The following is a 12,210-nucleotide window of genomic DNA, read 5'->3' on the forward strand; positions in this document are numbered from 1 at the left end:
CTCTGGAATAGATGGTACTTACCTCAACAGCAGTAGTTGTGAGAGGGATCTAGGTGTCCTAGTGAACCACCACTTACCTTTGAGCCAGCAATGTGTTGCAGTTGCCAAAAAAGCCAGTGCAGTCCTAGGCTGCCTCAACAGTGTGATCGTATCAAGATCACATGAAGTGTTAGTACCTCTTTATACTTTTTGGTAAGATCACATTTGGAATACTGCATCCAGTTTCAGTCACCACAATACAAAAATGATGTTGAGACAGAATGTAGAGAAGAGTAATCAAGATGATTAGGCGCTGGAGGCTAAAGCATGACGAGCAGTTGCAGGAACTGGTTATGTGTAGTATAACAAAGAGAAGGACTAGGGGTGACATGATAGCAGTCTTTCAATACTTGAGGAACTGTTACAGAGAAGAGGAGGTCAACCTATTCTCCAAAGCACCTGAAGGCAGGTCAAGTAACAGGGAAACTTAATCAAGGAAATATCCAAGCTACAACTAAGAAATTTCCTATCAGTGAGAACAATTAATCAGTGGAACTGCTTATTCTAGAAGTTGGGGATGCTCCTTTACTGGAGGTATTTAAGAAGAGATTGGGCAGCCATTTGTCCAGAATGGTATAGGGTCTTCTGCTTGAGCAGGAGTGTGGGCTAGAAGGCCTCCAAGGTCCCTTTCAAGTCTATTATTCTGTTATTAAAGTAAATCGCAGATAGAAGAAGGACACTTGATATATTTGGAAAGTGTTGGGGACAGTTGCATCTGCAGAGATTACATTACTTAGTTAGCTATAGGTAAAACTTAGTATAATATAGCATAGATACCCATTTATATGTATACAGTTACTTCTATATTTAACTTTGATTATACAATCTATACAATTTCTTTTTCAGGTCTCAGATCACCAGAGTTACCTTGTGGTTTCTTTGATATTCTGTGCCATTCTAGTTTTCATGTTTTTTCTTCAACGTTGCAAACACAGACCAGAATTGAATAATGATTATTTCTCAAAGGTTCTCAAAAGTAATCACTATCCGAGTCCTAAAAGGTAACTTATTTCTCAGTTTTATTATCTTAGTCTAGATCAGGCATGTCAAACTGCTGGCCCACAGGCCGGATGCATCATGCCGAAACCGGGCCCACCCCATTGCCGGCAATGGGTAAAAGGTCCCAATATGTCGCGTGACATTGCGAGTTTGAAATGCCTGGTCTAGATCACTCAGGAAAACTAAGAACAATTGCATACTAAGACATACTTATGACTAAACTTATAAAATGCTTTTCGTTACATAAATGCTTTCCATTATATAAATATGTAGAATGAAGGTGTGTTGAAATGTGTAATTTATGAATGAAAATTATGTGAAAAAGTGAAATTATCAAATGGCTTTTGAAAGAACCTTGCCACTCAGGTAAAGTTGTAGAGAGGACATCAAAAATAGCTTAAGAGCAGTTGCTCATCCTTCTAGCACACGGGTGTTGAAACTCGTCATGTCACGTGACGTGCTGCGACATATCACAACTTTTTTTGCATTGCCGGAGCTGGAATGGGCATGGCCTCTGCATTATACAACAGGCCCGTGGGTCAGCAGTTTGACATCCCTGTTCTAGCGGGAAATTAAATAAGCTATTTCAGTATTTATCTCCATTTAGCATATTGAAACAGCAAACACAAAAAAGAAAGCCACACCCAAGTGCAGAATATTGTTACCCCCTCTCTTGTGGGCCCTAACTTCCAAAATAGCTACCAGAAATTTGCCTCTCGCTTGCAAAAGCAGGAGATATGATGGCTCTATTTAGAAGCCATTCAGCAAAAACTAATGGATATGGAGCTCAAGCATTTGCTCAGTTTGGTTCTCATTTCACAACGCACATCATGCTTTATTTCTTGAGTTCTATAAAGAGAATGTAGAGTACACAATGGTATAAAGTTATTTTATCCTTTGTACAAACACATTTGAACCACTTAACAAAAGTTTCTGAGTGCACTTTCAGTTTATATATTATATATTTTGTACAAATATCTCCAAATGTTTGTTTGTTAATCAGAAGAGATTTGAAATAGCGTATTACCTCATTTATCCATCAGAATAAATTTGGGTAAAACATTCTCCTGTACTTAAAAAGCATGCTCACATTTAATGGCTATGGAATAATGTCACTCTTAGAAATTTGTCTTGTTTAGCCAAGAAAATAAATTGATAAATCTTTCTTCTGAGTACACAATGTTTCTCCAAATATTGGGGAAGGACAACTCCCAACAAATATGTTCAATACAGATCCTGGGAGATACAACTCGGTAGTAGGTGTACGACTGACTATACATTGTTACACTCCTTGGAAGTTGTAAGCTTCAACATGCATGCAAATTTCTGTAGCAATATAAAGCCTATACTTGGAAATGTAATGCTTTTACAGTACGCTCTTGTGCTAGAGGAAAATAGGAAAATAGAGGCAATAGGTTCCTCAGAATGCTTCTAGAATAGGAGCCTGGATTTTAGAACTTGGGCAGGGAAAGCTATTTAATGTACCTTTGGTGATAAGGCACTGTTTTTCTCCTGCAGGTGTATTTCCTCCTATGATGATATGAATGTGAAAAGAAGAACCTCCTTTCCACTCACTAGGTCTCACTCTTTTCAGCTAAATAGCAAAGAAGGTAAGGATAGCTCTGGTTTAACTACTTGCTTCTACAGATTGCTGGTGAAATCTCTACTGTATTTCAGTTCAGAATAGTTTTCATAATCCGCATTATAATTTGTTGCAGAAATATAAAAGGTAGTGGAATTAAAACCTGATAAGTAGTCAGATTTGTTTCTTTGTGTATGTGTGTTAGCATTATTTTGAGTACCTGTGCAATACAGCAAACATAGCTCCACCGAGTGCTGCTATCTTTAGCAGTCCTTCCCCAGAGACAATTTATCAGGAGGATTTTGACTATTAACCGAATATTGTACTTTCAAAGCTGAGAATAGACGGATTTTGCTTTAGAAGTTTAAGAGTGCTATTGCTGTTTGACTTTTATTTTAATTTCCTTTAGAACCTCATATAAACTGATAGATCATTGCCAAATATAATAAAGATTTGTTTCCCATGGCACCACAAAGACATGTATGGTCCTATAATATGGTGCTTGTGGAAGACAAGATTTCAACGAAGTTGAAACATTAGAGATAAAAGATACATAGCTCTCAAGGTTCTCAATCTTTAGCTTTAGCATCTTGTTTTATCTCTTAAATTGTGCCTGTTTCTTGAAGTTCCAGTATACTTCCAAATCAATTTTGATGTACCTCTAACATTTCCCCTGAAAGGTAACTACAGATTATGCTGCAACTGGCACTTGGGCAGATTTTTTGAATTCTTTTGGAATTCACAATGAAATTTAAATGCTTGTTTTTTATTACTCTCTTGGCGATTAGAGGTACATCAAAATTGATTTAGAAGTAGTATTGCCCAAGTAAAGATTGACAAACTAAAAATAGGGGGTTGACCTATTCTCCAAAGCTCTAGACAAGAAATAACAAGTGAAGAACATTAAAGGGAGATTCAACCTAGAGCTAAGGAGAAATTTCCTGACAGTGAGGACAATCAGTGGAACCTCCTAGAGTTGTGGCTGCTCCATCACTGGAGATTTACAAGAAGAGATTGGATAACCTTGAGCTAGTGAGAATAGAACTGCTGGCAGTCAGGACAGAAGTACATCAAAATAAAAAAATAAAAAAGCAAAGATACAAAAAAAGTGACTTCCAACTTCTTTTACAGCAGATATAAATAAAGCTTACATTAAAGATAAGAATTATCTTGGTGTGTCCGTTGTAAATGCCCTTTCAATATGATTTTTATTTTGTCAAATAAAATTTGTTCTACATCTTCAATAACATCTTTTGGACATTATACATGGAAGCAGATGTAATTACTGTCATTGTTGATACTGTGGCTACTATTTTCTGATTCCATTCTTCAAAAGTCTCAGAGTTTTTATTGTCATAACATTTTGCATAATAGCAATAGCATTTAGACTTATATACCACTTTTTTTATTGAAAAGTTTTACATACAATTTTTCCCTTAAAAAATCCCCCCTCCCCCCCTTCTCCCTCCCCCCCTTCCTCTCCCCCCTCCCCCCCGACTTCCCAGAGCTAAATACAAGGTATATATAAAAAAAACAATCATAAACAACCATATACTAACAACCATAGACTCTAAAATCTATCACTCTCTAGCTTATATAGGATAAAACAAACCTTAGTAATATTAAATATATATAAATATATATTAAAAAACTAATATAGAAAAAAAAACAAAGAAAGAAGACTTATTCAAATATAAAACTTCTTAACCCTATACTTGTTCTGAATAAACCCAAGCCATTTTCTCCCTTCCATAATATAACGTTCCTGCGAGTAATCTTTCAAATAGGCCGAAATCTTCACCATTTCGACCAGGTCAGAAACCTTTAAAATCCACTCTTCTATAGTCGGCAGTTCCTCTTTCCAGTACTATCCCCGTAATTAAATTCAACATCAACTTAATATATTCCATCAGGCTTTTATCCAAAAAGCCTTGACCTTTTTACAAGTCTACCATATATGAAAATATGAAAATATATTACATCTTTATCACCACACCTCCAACATTTAGGCTAATAATTCAGATACATGCTTAGCTTTTTAAAATCTAAATACCATCTATAAAACATTTTATAAAAATTCTCTCTTAGATTTCAAACTTGTATAAATTTTACATTCCTCACCCAAATCTTTTCCCACCTCCCACTACTTGACTGTAAGTACGTTGTGAAAGTTCCATAGACTTCTGCTGATCTTGTTCTTTTATCTTTTTTGATCGTTTTAAAGCAGCACGCGTCACCCTCTGTTCTCTGGGATCATCCAAAAGTGTTATAACTTGATCTCCTCCAGCACCATTCTCCTCTGTCTGTCCATCTTCAACCTCTTGATATTCTCCTTCTCCAGATCCCTTTGCAGCTTCCAGGAGTGTTAATGGGGTTGCTTTTAAAACATTATTGTAAAAATCACGCGCTTGCATCACAGTGACCAGACGGTACCTTTTACCTTCATGCATCACCATCAACCCCGCTGGAATCTCCCATCTGAACCTTATATCTCGTTGCTTGAGCTCTTGCACAAGAAATGTAAAATCCTTCCTTCTCCTTAAAATCTTTGGAGGAATTTCTTTTAGAACCAGAACTTCTTGATCAGCAATCACGACCTTAGTATCATAGGCAGCTTGTATAACTTCATCTCTAATTTCCCTTTTTGTAAAATAAACCACCACATCTCTAGGCAACTTTCTCTGTCTAGCAATCCATGAGTTCACACGATACACTTTATCCATGCCTCCTTTTATTTCAGATGCTGGCTGATTCAATACCACTTCGAGAGCCTCAGAAACCAGCTGCTTTAGATCTTCCTTAATATTCTCCTTTAAACCTCTGATTCTAATGGCAAACTGCATCTGGAAATATTGAGCAAGACTCAATTCTTTATCCATTTTGTGTCTTAAATCTTCATTCTCCAATACTTTTGCTTCTAATATGGCATTCTTTTGAGTCGAATCTTTAACTTTTTCATCCAAATCTTCCACACATTCAGCCACTTTATACACTGAAGACAAAATGTCTACCTTCATCACCCTGTACTTCTGTTCCATCCTCTCCTCCATTCTCTCCTCCAACTTCTTCAATTTCTCCTCCATCTGTGCAAATTTATCACCCATTGATTCCAAAATTGATTCCAAGATTACCTGGGTATGTTTTTCAAGAGCAACTTGTAAGTCCTTCGATGTCACTACATCAGGAGGATGCAATGCCTGCAATGATGATTGTTGCACCGGGGAAGTTCCAGCACTCCGAAGAGTTTTAGGGGGAGGTTTAGCCGCCATCTTTTACTTTCAATTGTGACGCACTTTCACTTAGAGTTTAAAAAGTCCATCAAGCTCGAGAGTAGAATAAAATAATCCTCTTCACCTTTTCCTCTTGTACCGCTCTGCCTGCTCTTTTTATTCCATAGTCCTTCCTTCAGGCAGGGGTGGTCGCAGACGCCTGGCTCTGCTCCATAAAGTCAGGAGCAGAGGCGCTGGCCAGCTGGGAGCGACCCAGGCTACGGGGGAGTTCAATCCTTCGGCCGCCCAAGCTGCAAGCTCAGGCGGCCCCGGAGAACTCAACCCCTACCTGGGGCCTCACCCCCTCCTCTTCTCCCAAGGAGGGGGCTTCAAATTCGCCCGAACAGCTGATCAGCGCTGTTTCGGGCGAAAATCACTCAGCTGAGCCGCGGGCAGCCCGGGAAGGCTGCCTCCGTCGCCGCGGAGCCACCGGAAGTTTATATACCACTTCACAGTGTTTTACAGCCCTCTAAAAATGGTTTATAGAGTCAGCATACTGCCCCCAACAATCTGTGTCCTCATTTTACTGACCTCAAGGATGGAAGGCTGAAGCAACCTTGATCCAGTGAAAATCAAACTGCTGGCAGTCAGCAGAATTAGCTTGCGATACTGCATTCTTTTTTATATATAAATATTTTATTGGTTTTTAACAATAGCAATCTCCAGTGCATGGTGTACAGCATGTTGTCTTGGTTTATATATTTGAAAAAAAATAAAAAGCAATAATAATTAACAGTCAATAATGATTAAATTCGATAATTCCATAATTAGTATATTAATTAATTTCCAAGGATTCAGTTAGTAGATAGAAGAGAAAAGATTGATACTCTCACCAGTTCCACGCATGCTGTTCACCGATATTCTTGTTCGTGCTCTTGGACTTTGGCTGCAGGTAGCTTGGGCTGGATGCTGATGCAGTACCAGCCTTTCTCCTGTCAGGTCGGAGGGCTTCCCCTGATCAAACGAAATGACCACCGTCATTTCGTGATCAACGGAGCGCCCCTCCTTCACGGTCACCTCTTCAGGGCTACTTCACCCATTTAGGGTTCCCCTGGCAGGATGAAATTGGCTGCGGGGAGCGGAGCTTCACTATCCCACGGCCATGCACTATGGCACAAAACCAGAAGTCTCCGCAATACTGCATTCTAACCGTCCACCACCACAGCTCCTAATAGGCCTGTATATCTTTCCTCTGCCTAAAAGTTTTAATGCCCTCTAGTGTCCAATTTTTGAAATCATGAAATTGCTTATCTATGTTGTGTCTTACATAAACCAAAACAGGATCTATGTCCCACAAAAAAAGTGTTTATATTTAATTCCAAAATCTTGTTATAAAAGTCATTTTTCACTATTTTATTTTTTCCTTCCATTCCATGCGGTTTTTCCTAAGATCCAGTCTTGATATTACTAGCAACAGGCTTTCCAATATTCAGAATCTCTCTTTATCTTGTATACTTTTATTAATTTTAGTCTTTCCTCATGAACTAATTACATATGGTTAGATTTGCTTGAGCTATGTGTTGAAGAAAAACAATTTTTATGCAGTCGTTATTCTTCCTTAGTTTTAGATTTACAAATAGCTTAATCATCATGTCCATACTATCTGTCTTACTTGTTCCCACATAGATCCCATTTGTGTGATCTAGTCAAAACAAAAAAGTTGTTCTCATTCAGTTGATCTCATTCAATAACAGTGTTTTATATTTTTTTCACAGAATTCATCTTTGGTTCATTTATTTTTCACTCATGCATAACATGCAGTAATGGCAATTATGGATACCTACTTTTATGCACAATCATAACAACCGAGATTACACTATATTTTCTGACACAGGTTTTAGCCCTTTGATTCCTAAATAAACCCTTCCATTGATTTGCATTCAACGATGAATCCCAGAGTGTGATGTAGTTAGAGATTATCTAGTACAATCTCTGTTCGGTGCAAGGATCCATTATCCCAGCATTTCTAACAGATGTACATACAGCCTCTGTTTAAACATCTCTACTGAAGGAGAGTCATCCTGAAATTGCCTATTCCATTATTAAACAGGTTTTTATTATTAGATTTTATCCGATGTCCAGTTGAATTTATTTCCTTGAAATATAAATCCACCGATTCTTATCTTGTCTACTGGAATAGCATTGAACAATTTGGCTTCATCTTCTACATGAAGACAGCTACCATATCTTCTCATAATTTTCTCTTCTCTGGGCTAATCTAGTTTAACTCTTCCAGCTGTTCTTCTTACCAGATCCTTGCTATCCTCTGGGCGGGCTTCAGTTTGTCCATTCTATAATGCTCTGCCAATGCGATATTATATAGTAGGTGTAATCTGACCAACACAGAATAGAGAACTGTGATGGTTTCCTTTGATCTTTATCCTGTAATTCTATTGATAATTCTAGGATTACAGGAGCTAGTTTTGGCAGTTACCATGCTTTTGTGAGAAAAGCATTACATTCATACCAATGTCATAGCTTTTCCTTCACTCCTATTTAACAAACTCTTTTATATTGTATCTTGGTGACAGACAGATATAAAGATAGGTTTTAAGTTTCTACTTTGGGGGCACTTATCCTTCTTTTCATATTATTTGAGATATATTATGGACCTAACATGGGGTGCACAATTTAAAGTATACAATATAGAGTTTAAAGTGTACCAGATAGCAACATAATTGGACAGTTTGGAACAGGATCCCCACAGACAATCAACAGAACTCTGCCTAAGGACCATCTTACCACTGCACTGCCATCTCTTATGCCCAGATCAGAAAATGTTCCTGCCTTCTGCTCAAGCTCCATCCTATAAACCAGTGGTCCCCAATCTTTCCGGCTTTGCAGACTGACAGAGTGGGGAAGTAGGGATGGTTCCATGTGAGTGGTGGGCGGGCCCATGCACGTGCCATACCAGAAGCCTGCCACTTCCACAGCCCAGTTCCAAACGGGCCATGGCCCAGTACTGGGCTGCGGCCTGAGGGTTGGGAACCCCTGCTATAGACCATGTCTCTCCACCTTTTCTGCCATATTCCATAAAAGAAAGGACAAAGTCTCCAGTTATGTGTAAGGTTACAAATTCTAAAAGATGTCTAATTTACAGAAGTTATATACAGATTTTATTCTGTTCTGTTCTGTTTTATTCTATTCTATTCTATTCTATTCTAACATGACCTCAATAGTGTAAAATCTACTCAAAGAACAAGTTCAGAATCTCCTTTAAATGTATCATTTATATTGATGCTACATTATTTTTTCTGGTTTTATTGACTTTTAATGTTACTGCCTGTCTTAATAAGAATGAATATACATAACACATAGAAAATTACTAAGATACTATCTATATATCCTTTTTTTTTCTTTTAGTCAACCCAGATGACTTCTACATTGTGGAACCATTGAAGTTTTCCCCAGAAAAAAAGGTACGTTATTGTAGCTGACTTAAGAGCAGCATTATATAAACGTGTCCTAAGAGTTAAGAGGCCTTCACTTAACAATCTAATTTTATTTTATTTCACTTATCTATATATCAAATTATTGTATTTTACTCCAATTTCATGTTAAATTGTTTTTACATAGGACTTTATTAATAATTTATGTTTGGAACTCTGTATTTTGATATGGCCAATGGGCTAATCAGTAAACTAAACTAAACAATCTTTTTCTTTTTTAGAAGAAGCGTTGCAAATATAAAAATGAGAAAATTGAAACAGTCAAGCCAATAGCTGAAACAAATCATCAAATAGCTAATGGAGAAATAAAAAACAAGAAGACTTTTACCAATCAGAGAGACTTCTCTAATATTGGTGATGTATATCATTCTTTGTACAAAAGCCCGCCATCAGAAGGAAGTTCTGAAACCTCATCACAATCTGAAGAGTCCTACTTCTGTGGCATTTCAGCGTGCAGAGGTTTGTGCAATGGGCAAATCCAAAAGACAAAAACTGACAAGAGATCTCTTAAACGAAGACGTTCTAAAGTCCCAGAACAGCAGAAACTCATAAAAGCAATACAGACTAAGACGGGGTCCTTGCCAAGCCTGCACGATATCATCAAAGGAAACAAAGATATAACTGTGGGAACATTTGGTGTCACAGCTGTTTCTGGTCACCTTTAAATTTTATTGAACACTTTATAGTGGAAGTTCTTGTATGACAAATTCTGTTGTAGTAGGGTGATAGGCTAAAGTACTGAGGAGCATCTAGATATTTTGATGGGGTTTTTTTTAAAAAAAAACAACAACCAATAGCATTTTGTCAACAGTTTTTCAAAGCTGCTTTTATACATCATATCAATTTTCCCAACCATGTTCTGTACAATTCCCATTATCCCCTGCCAGCATGCCTAATACTTGCTGACTAGGAATTATAAGAATTCCAAAGTATCCAGGGGGCAGCTGATTGTGGAAGGTTATTCAGTAATTTGAGGTTGGATGAAGACTGGGACATGGGGACTATTTTTACACTTTTTGTGTAAATGTGTATGTGTTTTTTCATTTGACTTAATTTTTGTCATAATAGCTGAAATGAAAGTACACCAGAGTGAATAATAAGGTTGGTCTTTGGGAGTAGTTTCAAGATTATGTTGTATAAGTTAACTTATTGAGCACTTTCAGTAGTGCCTCCTCGTTTTCTTAAAAGAGCTAATGTCTTTTCTAAATTTCATATGTAATGTGACTTATTTAAAAAGTCTATGTTTTGCAGCTTTCATGTTAGTTTTTATAGTGATATACTTAGTCTACACAGCGAATGAGATGGACTTATTAAAAGTATGAATTGTGAAGTGGGCCTAAATCACAATGAGAGTCAGAAAGGGTTAGACTGTTTGTGTGAATCATAAAAAATTGCGACACTAGGATCTGTAATAAACAACAGATTTATGGTGTCAATAGAAACTGTGAATTACAAAATAAATCTGAACATTTTTATTTAAATACGTTTACATTTTGTTTTACTCTGGGGCTAGGCTTTCTCACTGCATATTCCGGGGTTAAATTAGTATTTTTAATCATTCTTTCCATGGCTGCTATTATCATGCTTCCATTGCACCTTCCAGTGCATTTTTATCCCTGTTCCTTCTGTCTAGTGCTATTACAATGTTGTATCTCTCATACAATAAGATAGCTTTGCCAAATAGGGAGATAAAGTGCTCTGCTTCATATAATGTTATCCTTACATGTGATAAAGCAAAATTGTGGCAGCTCTATTCATAATGATTTAGAAAGACATTAAGGAATAAGAAGTAAGAAGTGTACAGAAGAAAACAGCTGAAGAAAACAGTAATTACAAACATGTTTCTGCTAAAAAAATTGAACTAGCAACCTTCTACCATACAAGGCAATTTTTTTAGCTATTTTAATACTGTTAATATACAGATAGTCCTCCACTTAACAACTGTAATTGAGCCTGCAATTAGTCACAAGTCATGATAGTTTTTAACTAGGTCATCATGTGATAGTGTCTGATTTTACAATCGTTTTTGCAGCAGTTGTAAAGTGTATACTACAGTTGTAAAGCCAATACCATAGTCATTAAGTAGATCCATGTTTCGCTAACAGCAGTTTCTGGAAAAAAAACAGGTTACGGTCACCTAATCGCAGGATGCTGTAATTGGCCATAAATATGGGCTAGTGCCAAGCACTGCAAATGGGGACGCTGAAATCAGAACTTTGAATCTGGGTAACAAGCCCCTTTTTCAGGATCTTCTGTAACTTTGGTCACTAAGTAACTGGTTGTAAGTTGAGGACTACTTGTAGGTCTAATATAGATAAGGTCTTTGAAGCTCCTAGATCAGGGGTGTCAAACTGCTGGCCCGTGGGCCGGATGCGTCATGCCGAAACCATGCCCACCCCAGCTCCGACAATGGGGAAAAAGTTGCGATACGTCACGACACATCACATGGCGTTGCGAGTTTGACACCCCTGTCCTAGATCCTGGCAACAATGGCCTCATCTGGATGGACATTTCTTCTGTGGCCTGCTGGAGTTGGCCTGTGAGGAAGTCAAATGCTTCAGGATGCTGAAATAGAAAATTTGTCTGGTGGTTAAATTTGCAATAGGAAGGAGGGGAATGAAGGTTGACATTCATCTGAGCCCTCAAAAAAATGGTTACTGCCCTGTTCTGACAGTGGGCAACTAGGCAGTGCAAAGAAACTAGACTCTCCAGACACAGTCCCAGAATTACCAGGGAACAGAAAATGGTTTGCTTCAAAATTATTCCTAAAAGTAGAATTTGGCTTTAATCAAATCTTTGCAGTACAAGCATTTCTGGACTTTTTTAATAAAATTTTTATTGATTTTTTTCATACATTCAATAGTACTTATTC

General features: G+C 37.5%; 1 protein-coding gene across 4 annotated transcripts in view; it reads left to right on the top strand.

Moving 5' to 3' along the window:
* The window catches only part of SUCO (SUN domain containing ossification factor), an 80,887-nt gene extending 70,068 nt beyond the window's left edge, over nucleotides 1-10,819 (top strand). For 3 of the 4 annotated variants that reach the window (XM_081324378.1, XM_081324380.1, XM_081324379.1), the window contains 4 exons: nucleotides 886-1,040; nucleotides 2,557-2,648; nucleotides 9,253-9,308; nucleotides 9,560-10,819. In XM_081324378.1, the coding sequence (XP_081180504.1) occupies nucleotides 886-1,040; nucleotides 2,557-2,648; nucleotides 9,253-9,308; nucleotides 9,560-10,003 (747 nt within the window). In that variant the 3' untranslated portion in view covers nucleotides 10,004-10,819. Of the gene's footprint in view, nucleotides 1-885; nucleotides 1,041-2,556; nucleotides 2,649-9,252; nucleotides 9,313-9,559 lie in introns of all 4 variants that reach the window. The other variant, XM_081324381.1, reaches the window with a different exon arrangement.
* Nucleotides 10,820-12,210: the final 1,391 nt, after the last annotated feature.

This window comes from Vipera berus, assembly GCF_964194415.1.
Source record: "Vipera berus genome assembly, chromosome: 3".
In the NCBI taxonomy this organism is placed as follows: domain Eukaryota; kingdom Metazoa; phylum Chordata; class Lepidosauria; order Squamata; family Viperidae; genus Vipera; species Vipera berus.